Source organism: Pseudoliparis swirei, chromosome 15 (genome assembly GCF_029220125.1).
Source record: "Pseudoliparis swirei isolate HS2019 ecotype Mariana Trench chromosome 15, NWPU_hadal_v1, whole genome shotgun sequence".
Classification (NCBI taxonomy): domain Eukaryota; kingdom Metazoa; phylum Chordata; class Actinopteri; order Perciformes; family Liparidae; genus Pseudoliparis; species Pseudoliparis swirei.
This window is the reverse complement of record NC_079402.1, coordinates 16,187,773-16,211,898: the sequence shown is the minus strand read 5'-3', so window position 1 is coordinate 16,211,898 and position 24,126 is coordinate 16,187,773. Positions and strand designations below refer to the sequence as shown.

Sequence of the window (24,126 nt, the reverse complement as noted above, 5' to 3'; positions counted from 1 at the left end):
TCCTCTGAGCGTGTTCCTCTAAGCGTGTTCCTCTAAGCCTGTTCCCCTGAGCGTGTTCCTCTGAGCGTGTTCCTCTAAGCGTGTTCCTCTAAGCCTGTTCCACTGAGCGTGTTCCTCTAAGCGTGTTCCCCTAAGCGTGTTCCTCTAAGCGTGTTCCTCTAAGCCTGTTTCTCTGAGCGTGTTCCTCTGAGCGTGTTCCTCTGAGCGTGTTCCTCTGAGCGTGTTCCCCTAAGCGTGTTCCTCTAAGCGTGTTCCCCTAAGCCTGTTCCTCTAAGCGTGTTCCTCTGAGCGTGTTCCTCTAAGCGTGTTCCTCTAAGCCTGTTCCCCTGAGCGTGTTCCTCTTAGCGTGTTCCTCTGAGCGTGTTCCTCTAAGCCTGTTCCCCTGAGAGTGTTCCTCTAAGCATGTTCCCCTAAGCGTGTTCTTATAAGCGTGTTACCCTAAGTGTGTTCCCCTAAGCGTGTTCCCCTAAGCGTGTTCCCCTAAGCGTGTTTCCCTAAGTGTGTTACCCTAAGCGTGTTCCTCTAAGCGTGTTACCCTAAGCGTGTTCCTCTAAGCCTGTTCCCCTGAGCGTGTTCCTCTAAGCGTGTTCCACTAAAGGCGGTTTCCCTAAGCGTGTTACCCTAAGCGTGTTCCTCTAAGCGTGTTCCCCTAAGCCTGTTCCCCTGAGCCTGTTCCTCTAAACGTGTTCCTCTGACGTCCCCCTCCCTCTAATCCTCTCCATGATTCTTTCATTGTTGGCAAAGCACCGTGAGTGTGAAAATAGAAGCACTCATTTATTCATCGATTGAAACATCAGAGGAGCTGAGCGCTCAATGGGGAGCGACGATACGACCACGGCGGGGGGGGGGAGGCGGGGGGAGGGGGAGAAAATGGCGGCGGCGGTTAGCGGCGGGAGGTAAATTGAGCGAGGAGAACAAAGACGGGGAGAAAACTGTTGAGTGGACAAAAAAAAGTGGACAGTGTCGCCTCGATGAAAAGACGTCACAACACACGGGACATCGAGGGAAACACACGTTGCACATTGTCGAGCTAACATTAGCCACGCTAAGCTAACGGGGACATTTATTGCTTATGAATTCAACTTCTGAACGAATTATTTTTTCATTCAAAACATGCATATATATATATATATATATATGTATATATATATTTATATATATATATCTTCATCCCCGTGAGAAAGCTGGCTCTTCTTAGTGAAGGAGTCAACCCAAAAGGAAGGAAGGAAGTCATCTCCTAGAGGACGGCCGTGCAACCTTTCTGTTTTTAAAAGGCAATAATCTCAGCGTCAGATTTCTCTGTTTTATTGACACGAATCATTAACTATATCTCATCATCTCAGATACAACAACAACATGTCCAGCAAAGCACAAGAAGGGGGAAAAGCTTTCGTCTTCTGCACAGCATTATCCATCACTGGGAGGGGGGGGGGGGGCATGACATGAGACAGGTGTATCCTCATTAGAAAATGAAAAGAGAACCTTCTCCCTACTACAGCATGACGTGAAGACGTGGAGGATGGTACATTCTGTTGTTCTCTTCTTTTCTTTTTTTGTGTTGCTCTCCAGAAGAAGAGACGATGTTCTAGATTCATCCCACGCGGTCCACATACACGGTTATCGGCGGTTACTGCGTTACACGGGGAAACATTCGAGAAAAAGAAAAACGATGATCGCGAAAGTGAAAAATAAAATAAATAAAAAAACACGAAGAAAATAAAGAAAAGAAAAGCAGAGAAATCCTCAATTCCCAAAAGGTACTCTACCCCCCCCCCCCCCCTCCCTCCCATCCTTTTTTCTTTTCTTCATAGTATCATACAGCAAAAAAGACATTCAAGAGAGCAGAACCGGAGTGAAAAACTCATGCAAAGAAAGCCTTGTTCACACGTAGTCACGAACACGGAGGGACTCGTCTCAGACGGCGGCGGCGTCAACAGTCGGCGCCTTTTGGGTTTCTTTTTTTTCTCTAGGATATTGTTATTGTTGTTTTTGCTGTTTTCTCGACAGACTTTGTGATTTTGCTACTGTTCTTGATCAAAACAAGTACGATCGGGTTCTTCTGACGAGACCCTCTGGCGCTCCGGCCGGGGGGGGGGGGGGGGGGGAACCCCAACAGTTTGTTACCATCAGTCTTTTGTTTTGAGCCCCCCCCCCCGTTGACCCCCAAGAAAAGTTCTGCCGGGAGGACGTCTGCAGAAGAACCGGAGCTCACGTCGATATTACATAGTATAGATATTTATATATTTTAAAAGGCGTGATGATTTTCATTTTTTTTTTCTGGCATCTTATTCTTTTAAATCTGATATATTTTTCAACTTTTACAATCATTGTTCTAAGCGGCAAAAAACGATGAAAGAGTTTCATTCCAAAATAAAATACCTCCGACAAAATAATATAATAAAATAAAGTCTACTATGGGTAATTATTAGTTATAGTAAGACCTTCATTATTATTATATAATATATATTATTATTACATATTATTATATTATTTATACATATAATATATATTATTGTATAATAATAATAATATTAATTATTATTATTATATAAAATATATATATTTTTCAATTATTAAATAAATATTTATATATAATTTTGTTGTTGTTGAAACAATTATCTGCGATATGATTTTACATTTTACATCTGTACCTGTAACAGATATATCACATTTTGGAATGAAACCCTTCAATTGTTTGGAGTATTTAGTCTTTTTTTTCTCAGTGTGATGTAATATGCACATTCAATCCATTCTGCATTCAGTGTCGATGCCGTCTCTCAGTAAAAGTCATTTCATATTATAAATAGAGTCTTTTTCTTTCTATTTTTCGTATATAGGGAGATCTCCACACAGACAAATATGTATTCACCAAATGTAATCCAGTAATTCGCGGTTACAGTTCCTCTGAGCGGATGACGTGGAACAGCGTGACGTTGTAGAGCACCTGGTGGCCATTGTTCCAGGCGTACAGGGCTCGGTCCCGCGGGTTGTAGTCCAGCATGGAGATGTGCGAGTACTTGTTCTGGAAGGCGATGTCGATGTACTCGTAGGTGGAGGAGTTGGTGGAGTAGGCATAGTACACCTTGGTGCCTCCCGAGTACCCGTTGGTGACGTAGAGCGTGCCGCAGATCATGAAGGACTCTCCGGCGCTCCTCTTGGGGTGGTTGGTGGTCCAGCTCTTGACGATCTGCAGCGTGCCCGGGTTCAGCTTGCTGAGCACGATGTTGCCGGCGTTCTGGTTGGTGGCGTAGACGGCCCACAGCCCGCCCTCGTCCGCCATCAGGTCGATGTCGGAGTGGCCGCCCCAGGCGTAGTGGTACGCGTTGTTGAAGCCGGCGTTGTCCAGCTGCCGGGACTTGCTGATGGAGGACGTGCGGAAGTCGAACTTGATGATCACGTGGCTCTGGAACTTGTTGAAGAAGATGGAGCCGTTGTAGACCACCTGGCCCGTGCCCGACCACGGGTGGGGCAGCCGGTGGGACGTGAAGTTGTCCGAAGTCATAAAGTCCTGCATGGACTTGTACTCGCGCACGAAGCGGTTGTTGTGGTAGCCGTCCATGTACCAGACCTGGAGACCAGAGGGAGGCGCGTTAGCAGCAAGAAGAAACAACCCTCGTCATTAGGGGGCGACTGAGGGTCAGGGGTCAGCAGCTTCGTCTATCAATCAGGGGGTTGGCGGTTCAATCCCCACCCTAGTCCATGTGCCCTTGAGCAGGACACTTAACCCTGATTTGCTCCCTGTAACTCTACGGTGTATATGTAACATGTAAAGTGTCTTCGAGTATCTAAAAAAGGTGCTATATGAATTATTATTATCATGACTTTGCTGGTCGACCGTCCCTCCACCTGCATGCAGGTCTGTTGTTGTTGTTTACCTGTGTCTGCTGTTATATATTTCATTTACTCTGCATTATTTCATGTTCTGTGTCTCATGGATGTTTTTATTCATTTTAACCCTATATCGGGCGAGGAACCATATATGGTAACTTCGTTGATGTTGATTTTTCTACCTAAAAACAATATATATATATATATTGTAATCTCACAACAGTAAAACAGTGTTGTTATGTCCTCCAATAGCGATGCAGTGTTGACATGTTGAATGTCAAAGTATTTTAATGAGTTCCCATGAAGTTACAGAGTTCTCTCTTATTTTATTAGCTTTGTCCGTTTTTCATTTTGAGTCTTCTTGCTGCATGTCTTGACAATGTTTAGGAGTATATTCACTATTCTCACTCTTAATTGTTTGTATACCCATTAGGAAAGTGTAAATATTGTATAAACCTTGTAATCTTATGTTTTTAGGTTTGTTTTATGACGTCTGCCTCTCGGGACTACAGATGAAAAATAGCCTCTTGGCTAATAACTCTGGCACCTTTACAGAAATGGTTTTATTAATGTTCACCAACTGTCCCTCGTCAAATAAACACAAGTAAAGATCATCGTCAACGCCCGAATCTTTCACGCAGATCCAAAAATTAAAAAAACGCCACTCGCCGAGCATCCCAATTAAGTCGTTGAGGAGAGGGGGGGGGGGGGGCGGGTTTAATGTCCGTCGCTCCAGATCAAAAGGCCCGTCTCAGCTGCTTCCTCTCGGGGCGTCGAGCTCTCTCACGAGTCTCAACAACGCCTCCTCCGTCTCCGCGGGGGGGCGAGACACCTGAAGCAGACACGTCCTCTACCTGCTCGTGATTGGCTCGCACAGAATGATTCATATCGAGGAAGCAGGTCTCAAAGGGGGCCAGAGAAGAAAAGAAGAACAAAATAAAAAACAGGTGTGGAAACGGAGAGATGAAAAGAAATGGAGCAGAACCGTCGACTCCCGCCAATTTATTTCCTTTCCCTCTCTTTTTTCTTTTTTTCCCCGCCCTTTGATAATCACACCTTTTCATGTGTTCAGGTAAAAATGTGATAGTTTCTTCAAAAAGAAAAAAGAAAGTTGCCTTTAGCAGTTTGCTGATATAAATCTCAGTCACTAGTCGGTTTCACCTCTTCTGGAATATAATTTTTCTAAATACAGCCTGCGTTGTCATGACGACGAGCCTGCAGGAGGCCCCGTGCGAGCGCGCGATGCTCTCGTTCTTCTGGAGTTTGTATCTTCTTCTCTCCCATGATGCAAAGGGGGAGTTGTGTCTCTTATTGATGCTCATAAAGTCGCCAGTGAAGACCCTCCAGCTTCATCCCTTTGAGTTTTATCCGAGCCAACGGAAACACACGATCAGATTTCGATGAGCAGATCATAAAATGTCCGCCACCAATTAACCCGACCCTGTAGTTCAGAGACTTGAGCTTCACCTCGAACCCTCACTTACCCATCACTCAAGGACTTGTTGATGTTTACAGCCAGTGTTTATTGTGTTCATATTCTTAATTAGTCTGCAGGTTACCACTTTAGGGGTCAAAGTTCATACACGTGGACTTCAAGGACTTTAAACCAAATGTTCATGACCAAAGATTTCGTTTCCTAATAACTTTTCCCAGGAAATAACAATTTTTGTAATAATTCCACGACTTTTCCAAATGTTCCGTCACCGAACCGAACCGCGTGTGTCACGTGACCCACACGGTGCTGTGTGAGCTCCAGTTCTACGTACCCGCGTGTCTCCTTCGGGGGCCAGCGGGTCCGTCATCCAGGAGCCGAAGCGCGATCCGGAGGTCTTGATGGTGATGGGGTCGCTGATGCCCGTCAGCTTGCCGCACGCTGCACGGGGGAAAGGAGTGAGACGGGGACAATGCGGAGAAAACAACGTAGACCCTCAGTGGGATTAGAGGCCGCATGTTGTACGTCGGCCGTTGATTTATTTAATTATTTCTCTGTAATCGGGCAGTCTATCTTTAGATCTCACTCCTACAGCCGGCTGCGTCTACATCCTGGAGATGCAGCCGGGGGTCTAATCCCCCCCCTTTGGCCTCAGTTTGCCCCGGTCGGACCGAATGTGAAAACAGACCGCGGTCAAAACGGCGATGCAAATTGTTGAGAGTGACCTTTTTGCGAGTTTAATCTCAATAATGAGAGAGAGGAGTGTGTGGAGTGTGTTGGTGTGTGTCGGTGTGTGTTGGTGCGTGTCGGTGTGCACGGAGCTCGAGTGAAGATGAAAGGGAAGAGCCGGTCCCTCTGTTCTGCCCCAGCCGGTCCCTCGCCGGGTGACCTCGCCTTTATCTCGTCTGATCTCACACACACACACACACACACACACTGCCGTTCCCCGCTCCTTTATCTCTGCAGATGTGAGCAGCGGCATGAGAAGCAAGAAGCTCCAGTCCGGTGGGCAGATGTGTGTGTGTGCATAACTGTAACTGTGTGTGTGTATAACTATAACTGTGTGTGTGTATAACTATAACTGTGTGTGTGTAACTATAACTGTGTGTGTGTGTGTGTGCATAACTGTAACTGTGTGTGTGTATAACTATAACTGTGTGTGTATAACTATAACTGTGTGTGTATAACTATAACTGTGTGTGTGTGCATGACTGTAACTGTGTGTGTATAACTATAACTGTGTGTGTGCATAACTGTAACTGTGTGTGTGTATAACTATAACTGTGTGTGTATAACTATAACTGTGTGTGTGTGTGTGCATGACTGTAACTGTGTGTGTGTATAACTATAACTGTGTGTGTGTGTGTGTGCATGACTGTAACTGTGTGTGTATAACTATAACTGTGTGTTTAACTGTAACTGTGTGTGTGTATAACTGTGTGTAACTCTGTGTGTGTGTGTGTGTATACCTAAAACTGTGTGCTCAACAGACAAGAACAGAACTATTGAGTGAAGCCGTCGCCGTGGCGATGAGGTTTCAGTGCCAGTTCTGTTCCTCGGTATAAACCCGCGGCGTCTCGCCCGGCGCTCCAAATGAACAGTTTGGTCCAGTTTGTCGTCTTCGTAACAGTAAATACTTTTGTTGTTGTCATCTGGCGTGAATAATGAGAAACAGGAACACAATATAGCGCCGCGCCGTGTCCGTGTCTCTGGACCGCGGCGTGAGTCAGCGCGGCGTGGGCGTGCATGTATTAGCACCGTGGGTTGGGAGGTGTGAGGAGGCGGGGCTAGAACCAGGAGAGAGGAACTTCCTGTTGCCGGCTCTCTTCCTAACGTGTGTGTGTGTGTGTGTGTGTGTGTGTGTGTTTAAACAGGCCATCTCTTTCATCACCTCAGTTTTCATAGATTGATGCAGTTTGAATGTCATTTCTATAAGTTACCAAGTAAATAAAGTTAAACCAGTTCAGATATATTCATTATCAATTAATCAATTAATTACTAATCAATAAAATGTTCGCAAAAAATTCAATAAATAGCAAAATGTGTTTGATGTGTAAAAAAATCTTTAAAAATATGTTTGTATGCTGTCTTTTTTTACACAAAAAACAAATTAAAAATGTTTATGTTAAAAACAAAAAGTGTACAAATAATAATATTTAAACAAAAAATATATACATTTAAATATTTCAATTGTCTAAAATAAAATAATTGAAATAAAATAATTGTTTTTAAAGTGTACAAATAATAATATTTAAAATATATAAATGTAAATATATAAATTGTGTTAAAATGAAATCGTTGAAATTAAATAAAAAATAATAATAAATCACAGTTTTCCACCCCAGTGTGCCCGTAACTTTGTTTCTCCAATAAACAGTGAAAATAAAATCCCCAAACTATTTATAATCATAATATTTTACAACAACAGAAAACAGGAAAGCAACACAGAATATATATTTCTTGTGTGTGTGTGTGTGTGTGTGTGTATGTGTGTGTGTGTAGATCAATGACGGCCAAACATAATGTTCCCGTGATGTTCTGGATCGTGTGAATAATGCCTGCAGATCTCTTTCTGGCCACATACTGCACGTCAGTGTGTGTGTGTGTGTGTGTGTGCATGCACGTGTGTGTGTGTGCCAACAACTTTTTTCTGCGCCTACCTAATTTTTGCATGCACGCTCGGAGCCTCTCCTCAAGATTTGACACTCTGCTGTGCAGCTCCTCGTAGTCATAGGCCCCCATCTCCTGCTGCAGTTCGCTTAGCACTGACGTCAGATTCTGGACCTCCTCCTTAAACTGCAATATCAATTTGGCATCGGCCTTGTATTCCTCCAACACTGGTATCAACGGCCTAAGCTCCTCCATTTTCGCTTTTATGGCCTGAAAGGATTAGAATAAGCTCATTTGAGTGTCATGGGAGACAAAAAAGATAAAAGGTAAAAGAAAAGAATGAGAGAAAAAGAAAAACACCTGTCTGAAACCTGACTACTCTGACTCTGTCCTGCCTCTTCACTGACCCCCTGTATGTATGTATGTATGTGTGTGTGTGTTCAGTGTGTGTGTGTGTGTGTCTGAGCAAACAAACCCATACACTGACAACAATTGGGAAAGCTCTTTATTGGTCATCATGGTTTAAAACATCGTATTAAGGGTTACATGCTTATTTTACATGTCACACACAACAACGTGACTCGGAACGCTTTACGTCCGTATAGCTTTTTAACGTATATAGATTTGTCGAAAAAAAATAATATGCAGAGACAAAAAAAAAGAAGAAAAACGAGAAAAATAACAGCAATCGATAATAATATTAATAATGATAATAATAATAATAATAATTGATGTATTTAAGCGTTTTTTTAAAAAGTAAAACGTTGACAGCAGTAACATGCAGGAAAAGGTCAGTGGGAGGAGGGGCTTAGTCTCAGTGGGGCTAAAGGTAAATTAACTGTTTGATGCTCTCAGTACTGTGGCCCTTCAGGGCCACCTGGGCTTCACCTGCCTCTTCTTCCCTGTGGCTCTCTGTATTGTCTTAAAGTTAGCCCTGCAAGCAAGAAGACGACACACTGGTGACAAGCTGAAGCTGGCTAGCCTGGCTACACACACACACTTTGTATATGTATATATATACACTACCATTCAAAAGTTTGGGCTCACGCAGAAATGTCCTTATTTTTTTAAAGAAAATCACGTTTTTTATCAATAAAGAAAACGTTAAATGAATCATAAATACTCTCTACATATTTAATGTGTAAATGACTTTTCTCTGGTGTGTAATGAAGTCTCTACAGAGGTGTGTAGAGACCTATCTCCATTGTTCTAATGGTACATTGTGTTATCGCCTTAGAAGACTAGCGGAGGGGTAGAAAACCCTTTAAACGCAGCTGAAAACAGTTATGCTGGGGAGAGAAGCTATAAAACTGGCCTTCCTTTGAGCCACAAGAAGAACTACATTAATATTTAGAATATAAATCATTATTTATAACCTCATCAATATCTTGACTAGATTTTATATTCATTTTAATATTTATTTGATAAATAAAAGTGTGAGTTTTCATGGAAAAACACAACATTTTCTGCGTGACTCCAAACTTTTGAACGTTAGTGTATATGCACTTCAGAAAAAATAGCAAGCGTGCACTGAATGTGGGTGGTCGGTGGCGCGAACGTGTTCGCAGCATACACACACATACACACACACAAACACACACACACACACACACACATGTATTGGTGCAGGTGAAGTGAAACGATTTTGATGCTTGACGCTGGAATGAAGCAAACTTTTAGTAATTACTTTAAACGTGTTTTCGAATGCGTCGCTTTTCCCTGTGTTCTTTCATTTTTAAAGTTATTTGTTTCTCGGTCGAAAGGAGAGCTGGAAACGAGTCGGTCGATTGCGCAACACCTCGACACGGCGGCGAGATGATCGTCAAAGTGTTTGTTGAAAACCGATTTGATCGTTCGGGTAATCTCTTCAAACGAAAATGGCCAAAACGTGTGGAGACATGGCGACTTCAGCGATGTCACCTCGGGCTTTAAAATGCTGAGTCAGTTATTTTATTTGTATTATCCAAGAAACAATAATCAGCATCTTTATAAAAACAAAAATAACTCACAGTCCTTATTGGATGAAAACAAAAGAAAATTTAAAAAACACGAGGTTCATCCGCACTAGTTTACCAAATATCTATTTGAAATGTGCTCATTCTATTTCGATTGGACAGTGTAGCCCTTAAAGGGCCAGCGCACAGATTATTCGTGCAGATTGCTTAACAACTGAAACGTCTCCCATTGGCCAAACAGGGAGGAAAACTACGGTGGCCCACGAGCACCAGTGTGAGATGAATTATTACCTTCGCATTGAAAATGCGGAAGGTAATGTTTTGATCACCGTGTATTTATTTATTTGTATGCGTGTTACTCGCATAACTCAAAAAGTATTAAACAGAATCGCATGAAATTTGGTGGGATGCTTGGTTATTATCCGGGGACCATTTGATTAGATTTTGGGATCGATCGGGTCAAAGGTCAAGGTCATGAAAAGGTAAAAATCTTCTTTTTACCATCGCGCGGTCAATTTTTATCCAATTGGCATGCAACTAATGCCAACATGTTCATAATTCAATGCCCAATCTTGTGACATGCGAAGGTATGCGCTCTACCGAGTGCCCGTTCTAGTTATTCATTATTATTATATACAATTATATAATTATATAATTATAATAGAACTAATTCATTATAATTATATAATTATTATTAGAATAATATATAATTGTATAATTATCATATAATTAATTAATAATATAATTATTATTTGAGATGAATTATTATTCCATCGCACGGTATCAGTGCAACAAGGACATGAATTCATCTCATTATTAAACCTCTTTCATCTTGCACGCTTTCTGGATTTCTTGGCATGTGGCGGTTGAGTCGATTTAGATTTTTTTTAAATGTGTGTGTGTGTGTGTGTGTGTAAATGATGGGATGGCGGTCGGGTGGGTGTCGGTGCGGTCCGGCTGCGTACCTTGTATTGCTTGGCGATGTTCTGCTTGTGGTTCTCCTCCACCTGCCTGAACTTAGTCTCCAGACCGCGGAGCTGCACCTCCATCTTCTCCACGTACTGCAGGTCCCTCTGGGTCCGCTGGTCCAGGACCCGGATGGACTGGGTCATGTTCTGGACCTGCGGGGGTGGTCGACATAGAGACATGAAGTCACTCTCTGCTGTATTACAGTGTAATTACTGCGTATGAGACGCAACAGACTGTCAATATGTCGCCTTGGCATTCTCCTTGCGGTGACTCAGTGACATCAGGCCGACTCGTCGGGGGCCTCACACACACGCTGGAGGTGTGGAGCGCACACTGTTCGGACATTTGGTTTCCTCCTAAACTGACGTGGTCTAGAATCTCCAGAAACTTGGCACATCATCTGTTTATTCATTCATACATGTCTGTATTCATTTTGTGTGGATCATCTAGAATCTCAGGTGTCCAACACCTTTCACGTGGCCCCTGATAAGACATGTGATCACCTTTTCTTCCAAAATGGTTTTTATTTTTTTTAATCCCTTGCTTTTATTTTGAAAGGTTTCAAATGAAATGGATGCATGTTGTAATATTAGAGAAATGCTACACTCAAATCAACAATAAATAAATGCAAAGAGAGTTATCTAACAATAAGTTCAGGAGTAGTTTATATATGTACTTTATATGTTTCAGTTGCAACTCTTTGAGAGCGGCCATGATGGGATGAGTTTGGATCTACATTTTAGGATTTATAAATCAATGTGCTCGACTGTTCCTCTATGCCAGCCTGTGTGTGTATGGGGGCCGGGTTACATCATCAGACGTGTTGCTTTGGCTTCGTGCTACAATAGAAACCCACGATGTGTGTATGTGTGTGTGTGTGTGTGTGTGTGTGTATGTGGCCGCCTCCCACGGCGCATGTGTGTGTCCAGGGAGCTCATTAGAGCTCACGCCTACAAACACGCCCGTGTGCGCCGGGCCGCAGCTCAGAGGAGTGAAGGGGCTCCTCTGCATGGCTCTGGGTTCTGGGTTCTGGACTCTGGGTTCTGGACTCTGGGCTCTGAACTCTGGGTTGTGGACTCTGGGCTCTGGGTTGTGGACTCTGGGTTCTGGACTCTGGGCTCTGGGTTGTGGACTCTGAACTATGGGTTGTGGACTCTGGGCTCTGGGTTGTGGACTCTGGGTTCTGGGTTCTGGACTCTGGGTTCTGGACTCTGGGTTCTGGGTTCTGGACTCTGGGTTCTGGACTTTGGGCTCTGGGTTCTGGGTTCTGGACTCTGGGTTCTGGACTTTGGGCTCTGGACTCTGGACTCTGGGTTCTGGGTTCTGGGTTCTGGGTTCTGGACTCTCATGGGTACCGGAGGACTCTGATTGGTCACGGGGTCTAAGCGGACCGGTTACCTTCTCCACCAGCTGCCGCAGCTGTTTGGTGCGCGCGTCGCGTGAACACATGGACTGCTGGGGCGCCACCACGGTGCACACGCACCTGCCCTCGCTGTCCTGGGCCGAGCTGTACACCTGCCACGATTCTTCCGGGTTCGCCGGCAACACCTGGGGGGGGGGGGGGGGGGGGAGAGAAGAGAGGGGCGGATGAGAGGGGTGGAGCACATACAAAGAGGTCAGAGAGTATCCATAGGGTACCACATCCTCCCGTTTGACTATATGACATTACGAAGGTCACGGCGCGGCTGCGAGTCCCCGCTGAGGGCGCAGTGCCCGCGGGAGGATGAAGCCGCATCGCATTCATCACCATCAGGGACGCCACCGCAACCCGCCGCGGCTCCTCCACCCGGGTGGCGCCGTCACAGCGGTGCGTAAAGGACGCGCAAAGAGGACGCTGCAGCCAGCTGGAGCTACTCCAGTGGGCTGTACAGGGGAGGGGTGGGGGGGAAGGTGGGAAGGTGGGAGGGGGTTCTACACGTCAGAAAGAGCTTTTTCTTTCTTCTTTCCCCCCGAGAGAGAGAGAGAAAGAGTAACCTGCCGATTAGATAAGAGAGTGAGTGACTTTGGTTCATCACTGCATCAGCAACACGCAACAATCAGTCAATGAGAGTGACTTCACAAAATCCTACAAAAAAAGGAGCAACCGACAGAGGATGTGCTGACAAGACAAAGACAACCACTATCAAGCAACTGCCTAGACTCCACTCAGCCAGGTTATCCAAATATCCCGAGTCAAGAAAGAAATGCTCCAATCTTCTTCATAATCACCAAAAAACAAACGATAACTGATACAAAAACATCTACTTCTTTTGCCAGAGTCTGAGAGGAGAACCGGGTCTTTGAACGCATCTCGCTGTTTCATTGTAAGCTGTTCTCACGTCGACCTGCTTATCCCTCTGCCGTGGCTCTCACATGCACATCAATACCAGAGACACGTAAAACAACCGACAGGTAACTTCCCCCTAAGTGTATTAACAGGAGCCGCTGAAGCATCATCATCATCATCATCATCATCATCATCATCATCATCATCATCATCATCATCACACGCAACAAGAAGACATCATATATGATGCCTCTCCAGTTTATTCTCCTCTACATGTGCACGCGTCCAGCATGAGCGCGTCACATTGGAGAGACCCCCCCTCCATCCCCCCCCCCACACACACACCTGTCCCTCAACCGAGCCGTCAGGAAAATATGCGTAAACTTGTGCACTTACTCCGGTGCTCCGGTCCGGGTACCCCCCCTGCGCCGCGGACAGCTTGGTGGTGTTGAGCCCCACCAGAGAGGGGAGGGTCTGCGACATCCAGTTGGTGATCATCGCCATGGTGCTGAGCACGACGCCGATCTTCAGCAGAGGAACCGACATCTTTTTACGCGCGACTTTTGGTGACTTTTTTTCTTCTTTTTTTTCTCTCTTTATTTTCTCTTCAATTAATTCGTAATTCTTTTTTTTTTTTTTAAGCCGTTTTCATTCTACGGATTCCTCCGGTGAGAAACGGGGGAGTCGAGCCATGGTGCCCGGAGCGGCGGCGTGCTGCTGCTGTTCCACCCGGGACTCCGGCTCCTCGGCGGGTCTTTTTTTGGACATCTCCGACGACGAAGAAGCACCGGCGACGGAACGAGTCGGGACGCGCGCGTGCGAGGCGAGAGAGGACGAGCTGGAAGAAGAGGGTCGCAACAGAGGTGGGAAAAAAGAACAAACCCAAAAATCTCTCTCTATATATTTATATAACTGCAACACTTTGCTCCAGTGGAAGAGAAGAAGAAAAGAAAAAAGCGTCTCCTGGATATCTATCTCTCCTCTAGCTGCGTTGTCCCGCGCGCACTGCTGCCTCTCCGGTTCTCCGTTACTATTTGGTGCACGCCTGACGGTCCGCCTCCTTTGCCTCGAGTGGGCGCGCTCTGTTATGAAAGTGCCACTGACTACAAACACACGCACACACACACACACACACACACACACACACACACACACACACACACACACACACACACACACACACACACACACACACACACACACACACACACACACACACACACACACACGCTCTAGAATGGAGGAGGGGGCAAAGGAGGAGGAGCTACGGATCCATCGGCATCGCCAGACGCAATGATGTCAGCCAGGTTGGGCTCCGTGGGGCGTGGGACGGCGCCTGATTCGCTCATAGTCCCCCCACCCCCCGACCCCCCTCCAAGGGGAACGACAATGAGCAGTGCGGCTGAGGTCGGACGACCCTGATGGCTGGGGGGGGGATTATTTCATAGCCCCATAAAGGAGCTCCTCTCCTCTCCATCGTAGGGTACACCCGCGCGTAAAGCTCTCCCGTTACAACTAAAACACACACAAAGAAATGTCGCATCCCGCTGACATTGAGGGGGGGGGGGGGAGGCATTATTTATTGACGGGTAACGGGGATGCCTCAAACGGGAGCTGAGAGAGCTTCTTACTCTTCTCACCCGCGGCCCACTGGCGCCACCATGTGGCTGAATGGGGCGTCGCTGAAATCCCCCAAATCCCCCCCCCCCCCCCACACACACACACACACGCACACACACACTCGGAATAGCACGAGCGGCTCTGTGTCCACAGCTATTTCTGTCAACTCCATAATGCATCTTTCTGGTCAGCTGAAAGAGAGGCGGAGAGAAGGTTGCCTCATCTCCTCCCCTCTTATCCTCCCTCCCTCCTCCCTCCCTCCCTCTCTTGTCCCTCCCACTTCTTTATGGCCTTTGAGGGGTAGTGATGGCTCCACAGATTACGTTGACGCATGTGGTCCAGAGCCGGTCCAGTCCTCTGTGAATGTGTTGCTCTCCCTCTCATCACGTCGCCTTCAAGGCGGTTCATCTTCGGGCCTCGGGGGTGCCGGTCCAATTCTGCTTTAATGACGCCGTGTGAGGACAAATGATCAGGAGCGCGTCGGTCCCCGCTCTCCAGTGGTGTATAGTAACGAAGTAGAAGTACTTCGTTACTTTACTTAAGTAGTTTTTTTGGGTATCTGTACTTTATTTTACTACTTATATTTCTGTTTACTTTTACTTTTACTTCACTACATTTTGCAATGAAAACTTGTACTTTTACTCCGATACATTTCCCCTGAAACAGTTTCGTTACTCGTTACTACGGAAAAAAATAATCATGAGAAACATCGGGGACTGTTGTGGAACACACCGCAGCGCACCTGAACGCAGCACGAACACCAGGTTGGGGATCAGTGGTCCTTGCCGCGTGTTTTCTCTTCCCAGTGATGCCCAGGATGCGAGCGAGCGGCTACAGATACGACTCATTTCATGTGGAGCAGCAATGGAAGCTACTCGAACAACCACGGGACCAAGATCAACGTCCGTGGCCATATTTGGGCGAACTCTTTTCTTTTGTCGGAGTGAAAGTTTCTTCCTACCGGATGAAGTGCCTCTTATGCCGACCGAAAGCTACGGAGATATGGCCTTCAACAACTCACCAACCTCAGGAAACACATTGAGGTAAATTAACATTAATCCCATGAGCCGCAACGTTAATGTTTAGTCATCATAAACCTGTTAAGATATCTAGCAGTGTTGTCCTCAGGATTGTAGTAAGTTATATCTTTGGCAGGAGGGGGGGAGGCAGGTGTCTGATTGTCCTACGCATGTTGTATGTTAGGCTAACGTTCGCTAGCTATCGTCAATTAAATGAGACAATTAGCGTGAGTGGAGTAGACGGATCTCTAGCGAGTTAATGAGCTGAAGAAGTGTTGACAGTTGTGAGAATTTGTTGATTTGAGTCGTCTTAGCTATAATATAATGCTAATCATTCCAGCATTATTATTATTATCATTATTTGTATTAATATTATAAGAGTGACGGTCCAGTAATGGCGACGATATTGATTTGGGACTGTTGTTGTGTTTAACTCCAGAGATACAAGTACATATTCACAAATCAACTCTGGATGCACGGACAGTGCATGAAACTAAATGTATAAACCTCAAATTAAAACAAACTTTAGTACAAAACTGTTGGTTGGGGTCATGACATGTTAGGAAGTGTTATTAATTCTATCATGTCTATAATACTCTCACTTTATTTCAGGAATGGACTACATCAAGCAGCACATGGAAGAACCCTCCCTGCAGCTAGGTGATGCCACCAGGTCCAGTTCATCTGATGAAGAGGACTTCTTCTTCGTCATCTCAAGCACGTGACAGCAGCAAACAGCTGGATGGAGACGTGGATCACGTTGACTTGCTGAAATGCTTCCCAACTGTGTGCTGCTGTCTGTGAAGCTAGACACACTCTACCTGCACCATCAGGGCCTGTGAAGCTAGACACACTCTACCTGCATCAGGGCCTGTGAAGCTAGACACACTCTACCTGCATCAGGGCCTGTGAAGCTAGACACACTCTACCTGCATCAGGGCCTGTGAAGCTAGACACACTCTACCTGCATCATCAGGGCCTGTGAAGCTAGACACACTCTACCTGCACCATCAGGGCCTGTGAAGCTAGACACACTCTACCTGCATCAGGGCCTGTGAAGCTAGACACACTCTACCTGCATCAGGGCCTGTGAAGCTAGACACACTCTACCTGCACCATCAGGGCCTGTGAAGCTAGACACACTCTACCTGCATCAGGGCCTGTGAAGCTAGACACACTCTACCTGCATCAGGCCTGTGGAGCTAGACACACTCTACCTGCACCAGGTGAACGGCTCTTCAGCATCGCAGCACTCGTCTTCAGCCCCAGAAGAGCGAGACTGACATCTGTCCATTTTGAAAATCAACTTCTTTTGAAGATGAACAAGACATTTTTCACTTTAAAGTGATGATTCTGGTTGTTACTTTTGGTTCTGCTTTTTTCTGTGTTAATCGTGTTTTTATATTTTAGTAATTTCATAGTGTTCATATATTGCTAAGTTCATCCTGGCTCATACTCCTTGTTCAAGGCGGCCACAGCACCCAAACAAATAAACTTCATAATTCTCAAAATTCTGACCCTTTGTTTTTTTTATTAACAGCATTTACTTTTACTTTTACTTTCAATACTTAAGTACATTTAATATCAGAAAATTACTTTTGATACTTAAGTACAAAAAAATCAGATACTTTAATACTTTTACTCAAGTAGTATTCTCATAGGTGACTTTTACTTTTAATTGAGTAATTTTCCAGTCAAGTATCTTTACTTTTACTCAAGTATGACTTTTGGGTACTTTATACACCACTGCCGCTCTCATATAAAGTCGGTATTAAACACACGCGCCTCCTGCAGGAGCGCCACAGGACTCAGTGAGAGGAATCGATTCATCAATCGATCAACGAGGTGTCATTTGAAGCCCCTCGGAGGCTCCGCCCACACACAGAACCATGAAGGTGGAACCAAAAATAGTTCTTCAGAGTGATGGCATAGAGGAACCATTTCTGGTTCCACAAAGAACCTTTCATATGCCAGGGTTCTTTAAAAAAGCATTTCCTCAAAGCGTTCTTCAAAGAACCTAAAGGTGTGCAAGGAACCTTCAAAACATGGTTCTTTAAGGCACCATTTAAGGTTCCACAAAGAACCTTTAAAACCAGGGTTCTCTAAAGAACCATTTCCTTAAATGGTTCTTCAAAGAACCTATAAAGGTGTCTCAAAGAACCTTCATAAATGGTTCTTTCAAATCAGAGTTCTTTAAAGAACCTATAATGGTGCCTCAAACTAAAAGAAAAGGTTCTTCATAGGTGATAGAACCACAAACCTTTAAAAGAACCATAAGAACCGTGGCAGATGAACTCGGCGCTCCGTCAACATGTTTTTCTCTGGTCGGAAAAATGGTGATTTTCGGTGTGAGTGAAAGTTGTAGAGCTCCATCTTTATGATAGAACCAGTCTAATAGAACCGGGCCTGTAATGTGTGTGTTGCATCACCGTGAGCAGGTGTTCAGACGGAGTACAGGAGGAGACACAACACACACACACACACACACAACACACACAACACACACACCGGAGGGACACACATTCATAAATCACATTTCCAGCCGGCGATGAAGCACAAAATGTACCGTATCTCCACCAACTGCTCTTCTGCTGCATCTCTCTCTCTCCCCCTCTCTCTCCCTCTCTCTCTCTCTCCCTTTCTCCCTCTCTCTCTCCCTTTCTCCCTCTCTCTCCCCCCCTCTCTCTCTCTCCCTTTCTCTCTCTCCCTTTCTCCCTCTCTCTCTCTCTCCCTTTCTCCCTCTCTCTCTCTCCCTTCTCCCTCTCTCTCTCCCTCTCTCTCTCTCTCTCCCTCTCTCTCCTCTCTCTCTCTCCCTCTCTCTCTCTCTCCTCTCTCTCCTCTCTCTCCTCTCTCCCCTCTCTCTCTCCTCTCTCTCTCTCCCCTTCTCTCTCTCTCTCTCTCCTTTCTCCTCTCTCTCCTCCCTCTCTCCCTCTCTCTCCCTTTCTCCCTCTCTCTCCCCCCCCCTCTCTCTCCCTCTCCCCCTCTCTCTCTCTCCACTTGCTTCACCAACCATACTGAATAATAAATAGCTTCAACCCTAGCTGCCACGCGTATTGCAATTCAGCTCAACTCCATCTCAGTTTCTCACATAACCCCCGCACACACACACACACACACACACACACCCCAACACACACACACAAACACACACGCACATAACCCAGATTGAGTCCTCTGGTTTTAAACATTAAAAATCCCTCTCACTCTTTCACAATGATTTCCTCATTCATAGTTTCATCTTGAGAACATCGAGTTTATTCGTGCTGCACGCCGCCATCTGTGTCGTCAGGTGGCGCTGAGATGCCTGAGGATGTTGGGGGGGCCCAGGAGGCCAGGTGAGGGAGCGAGGAGGCAACGTGAGGGGGCCCAGGAGGCCAGGTGAGGGAGCGAGGAGGCAACGTGAGGGGGCCCAGGAGGCCAGGTGAGGGAGCGAGGAGGCAACGTGAGGGGGCGCAGGAGGCCAGGTGAGGGGGCGAGGAGACAACATGAGGGGGCCCAGGAGGCCAGGTGAGGGAGCGAGGAGGCCAGGTGAGGGGGCGAGGAGGCAACATGCGGGGGCGCAGGAGGCCAGGTGAGGGAGCGAGGAGGCCAGGTGAGGGGGCGAGGAGGCAACATGCGGGGGCGCAGGAGGCCAGGTGAGGGAGCGAGGAGGCCAGGTGAGGGGGCGAGGAGGCCAGGTGAGGGAGCGAGGAGGCAACGTGAGGGGGCGCAGGAGGCCAGGTGAGGGGGCGAGGAGACAACATGAGGGGGCCCAGGAGGCCAGGTGAGGGAGCGAGGAGGCCAGGTGAGGGGGCGAGGAGGCAACATGCGGGGGCGCAGGAGGCCAGGTGAGGGAGCGAGGAGGCCAGGTGAGGGGGCGAGGAGGCAACATGCGGGGGCGCAGGAGGCCAGGTGAGGGAGCGAGGAGGCCAGGTGAGGGGTCGAGGAGGCAACATGAGGGGCGCAGGAGGCCAGGTGAGGGAGCGAGGAGGCCAGGTGAGGCGAGGAGGCAACATGAGGCGCAGGAGGCCAGGTGAGGGAGCGAGGAGGCCAGGTGAGGGGGCGAGGAGGCCAGGTGAGGGAGCGAGGAGGCAACGTGAGGGGGCGCAGGAGGCAACGTGAGGGGGCGCAGGAGGCAACGTGAGGGGGCGCAGGAGGCCAGGTGAGGGAGCGAGGAGGCAACGTGAGGGGGCGAGGAGGCCTTTTGGATGGAGCAGGAAGTCCAGTAGAGGATCCAGAGCTGCAGTGACGCTCCATTAGTCTCCTGTCTTTACACTGAGGAACTAAACGCTCTTTTTATGTGTCACACAGCGTCATAAGTCACTCTGTGGCCGTGGAGCATGCTCCCGAACACCGTCTTCTTCTTCCAGGGCTGCATTTTATTGTGGAGCCCTGATTTTAAAGAGCATAGAGCCCTCGATTCAACAGGGGCCTTTATTTATTTATTTGTCTACATTACAGCGTATGTCTCCCTGCAGCTGATTGTTATGACCGGTTGCTAATGAGAAAAAACGGACAGCAACAACCCCCCCCCCCCCCCCACCTCCACCCCCATCTATCCGGCCGGGTTGTCATACCCGTCGGTGAGGGGGAGGGAGAGGGGGGGGGGGCACCGTCAAGCACCACCACGTATCCACATCATGTCATCTCCCCGGTAATCGGAGCTAATTCACGGGACCCCGAGAGTTCTATAAACCGTGTGTAAACTCTCCATGTATCCGTGAAGCCAATTAACCGCTGTCTTTAAGAAAAAATAATAAAAATGACAAATAAAAATGTATAGCTTTTTTTTCATAATACAAAAAAATAAATGTAATAAAATAAATAAAATAAAAAATAAAAAACCTACTTGGGTGAATTCTGTGCCCATGAGGATGAGGAGCACCAGACTCAGGAGCTTGCTCGCGGGCTGCATCTCTTGCCTCCGGTGAGTGTGGACCAGCGGTCTCACATGCAGATCGAGTCCCTGCGCGTCCCCCCTTCACCCACCACCTCCACCCCGCTCAGCAGTCCTCTGCTCCCGGCTCTCGGTAGCGGTGCGAGTCGCTCGATTCTCCCGTTACGGTCGTTATTATGATGAAGACGCGGATCCCTCAGCAGCCCGGTGGGTCGGTATCACGGAGCCGTCTCTGTGCATCTCCATGTCATATCGGGGGAGCGTGGATCCTCCGTGCCTCTCTCTCTCTCTTTCTCTCTCTCTCTCTCTCTCTCTCTCTCTCTCTCTCTCTCTCCTCTCACTCTCGGTTCCTTCGTGGTTGCTGCCGCGGACCGTGATGGAGCACCGGGGCTGTGGAGACGCGCGCGCACACACGCACACACACTGTCAGGGGCGCACGCGCCGCGCGGATCAACCTCCACGCTGATATGTTTGCCCCCCCCAAAAGTTCCCCCTCCCCGCCTCGAACCGCCGCGTGAGCTCCTGGATGGAAAAGGGAAGAAGAAGAAGAAGAAAAGAAAAAAAAAGAGAAAGGAAGGCGAGTGACGGCGCTGTCCTTGGTGCTGAAAGCGGAAGTGACGTCACCAAGAGAGGGAGATTTAAATTGGCAGGTGGAGAGGAGGGAGGATGGTAGGTCAAATACAAATACACAAATACATATAAACATAAACAAATACACAGATACAAATATACACAGATACATATACATATACACACATACAAATACACAAATACATATACATGTATACAAATACATGTACACAGATACATATACACACATACAAATACACAAATACATACACAGATACAAATACATGTACACGAAAAACAACAACAACAAATCCAATTAAGATGACAGGTTTGCTTATTGAGTCGAGGACACGACAATGTGGCTAATCGCGTCCTAATCGCCTGACGCCGCAGCAGACGGAGGATCGTGGCGAGGATGGCGGCGAGCAAGCCACCAACACAGGGATTATGGGATGGATGGAGCGCCGCCGTCATGTGTGTGTGTGGGAGAACTCGGGGAGGCTGATTGGATGCGGCCGCCCGTACGGGAATTCTCCTGCAGATGTATTTTCGTGTACTTTTTATCTCATTTGCATGCAGATGGTAGCACGCCCACACACACACACACACACACACACACACACACACACACACACACACACACACACACACACACACACACACACACACACACACACACACACCTACACACACACAGGCCTGTACACTCCCTCTTACTCTCTTTGCTTCTTCTTCTGCTTGGAGAATGAACTGAAAAGATGAAATGTGGCATATTTTCTTCAGAGTTTCACAGGAAAAATGGTTAAATCTGTATTTCTGTTTGGGAGAGACGCACGTCTTTTTGCAAATTGAGGTGTGTGTGTGTTTAAATTGAGGTCCCAAAAGAGTGTGTGTGTTTCCTCTCGCTGCCATCTCTTCCTCCTTTCATCTCGTTCTCTCCTTCTTGCTCTCGGCTGCTTTGATACTAAAGATGGCCCTCAACGATACGTGTCCCTCCTTTCTTTCAGACCAGGTCTGCATGGGACCAGGACCTGGACCTGTATCTGAACCTGGACCTGGTCTGCACTTAACCCTCCTGTTACCTTTAGGGTCAATTTGACCCCATTCAATGTTTAATGTCGGTGTTCTTTCGGGTCAATTTGACCCCAGGCTGTTTTTCACTGTGTCAAACATATAAGAAATATCAACTTTTTTATATATTTAAAGGGCTCAACAAACAAACATAAAGTACCTCACACTTAAACTTGGAAAACAATATTAATTCTAATAATTTTCTGGAGGTTTTAATTGCTGGGGTCAAATTGACCCCAAGGATAAAATATGTCAGTAAATATAAAGGTAACAGGAGGGTTAAACATTGAATGGGGTCAAATTGACCCTAAGGCAACATGAGGGTTAAAGGGAGAGCTCCCGGAATTACCAGCACACTGTGTGTTGCTCTCACGTCAGAGCACACACACACACACACACACACACACACGGCACAATATCCTAAATCAACTAAAGCACAGCCAATCAGAACCGGACCAGACCGGACCGGACCGGAAGCGTTCAATGCTCGTTAACTCAAGGTCGTCCAGCCCGGTCCAGTCGAGTGACCGTCAGAGTCTTTTTGTGATGCCACTGTATCCATTAAGCCTCTTTTAAAACTATAATGTTTGTATTATTTCTCCCATCATCTCTTCATCATCTGTTCCATTTATTTATTTATTTACTCGAACTCGGCTGATGTTGAAGGTCAGCGTAGGTCAACGTAGGTCAACGCCGTGTAGCGGGCAATCGACATCGGTGAGGTTTGATGCACATTAAATGGCTGTAATCGATATTGTTGGATCAATATTGGAGGAAATATGAACGGATGTATTTTGCAGATAGTCGTCCCCCAAACTGGCAACACACACAGGAGTATAAATATACAGCCTCATTGAATGGAAATACTCAATTAAAGTACCTCAAATGTAAAACAATGCTCACTATTATACCACATCTTGTAGCGGGGGTAATATCAAGTATGCAACCGTTAAATAACTTTATTCAAAATGTTGTTATTTCATTTAAAAGTTTGAACATTTAAGGGATATAAAAGTCTGACTAAAGGGTCTTTTTATTACATCTCTGCTCTGTTTCTGGCCGACCAATTAGATTTAATGTTACGCTTTATGCATTAAGCCTCATCATTTAACGTTAAAGTGCGTTTAAAGGGCCACATTGCATCCGGCCTCCCGTTCATCACACGCACTCTCACGGCCTGTTGGCCACAGGAAATGCCTTTAATGTGATATATGTGAATAATTATTATTATATAACTTTCTCTTGCGTAAAAAAACCCCAATTCTCTTTAAAACCTCGAGCATGTGTGAAGATAATCAATGTGTATTGGGTTTATATGTTTAAATTATTTAAAAAAAACTAAATGTGTAAAACTATACTTCTCTATTTCTTTAAAAAAATTATTATTCTTTGACAACAAGCGCCAGGTGGTGTGAAGAGGAGCGATGAAGATCTGGAGCGTGACAGCCACCCAACCAGCAGCGACAGTAGCCGGAACCCCACCAGGAGGAGGACTTTTGAACGGTAGTGTATATATATATATATATATATATATATATATATATATATATATATAATATACATATGATATGATATGATATTCCTTTATTTGTCCCACAGTGGGGACATTTCAAAAATAATATAATGAATTATTAATTCATTATATTATTATTATTATATTATTATATGATATTAATTATATTATTATAATTAATATATGATTCACTTTTTTAATCTCCAATTATGCTATTATGCTTTGATTTCTGAGTACATTGAGAAATTAAACTGTGTACATTTCAATAAAAACTGGAGAAATTGAGATATTCTAAAACTTTTGACAAAAGTTTTGGAATACCTCAATTTCTATATTCAATTCAATTTATTTTGTATTCACAAATTATTGTCTTAGTGGGGAGTTCTTACAATCTACA

At 46.0% G+C, this 24,126-nt stretch overlaps 1 protein-coding gene across 2 annotated transcripts; it reads right to left on the bottom strand.

Annotated features, from left to right (window-relative positions):
* Nucleotides 1-1,289: 1,289 nt before the first annotated feature.
* olfm1b (olfactomedin 1b) lies at nucleotides 1,290-20,718 on the bottom strand. Of its 2 annotated transcripts, none has more exons than XM_056432858.1 (6): nucleotides 20,528-20,718; nucleotides 12,193-12,342; nucleotides 10,791-10,946; nucleotides 7,921-8,140; nucleotides 5,595-5,701; nucleotides 1,290-3,568 (listed from the first exon to the last, which is right to left on the bottom strand). In XM_056432858.1, the coding sequence occupies exons 1-6, from the start codon at nucleotides 20,591-20,593 to the stop codon at nucleotides 2,894-2,896; spliced, it is 1,374 nt and encodes a 457-aa protein (XP_056288833.1). In that variant the 5' UTR covers nucleotides 20,594-20,718; the 3' UTR covers nucleotides 1,290-2,893. The 2 variants fall into 2 exon arrangements, with proteins under 2 accessions (XP_056288833.1, XP_056288832.1); XM_056432857.1 differs by lacking the exon at nucleotides 20,528-20,718 and adding an exon at nucleotides 13,457-14,165.
* Nucleotides 20,719-24,126: the final 3,408 nt, after the last annotated feature.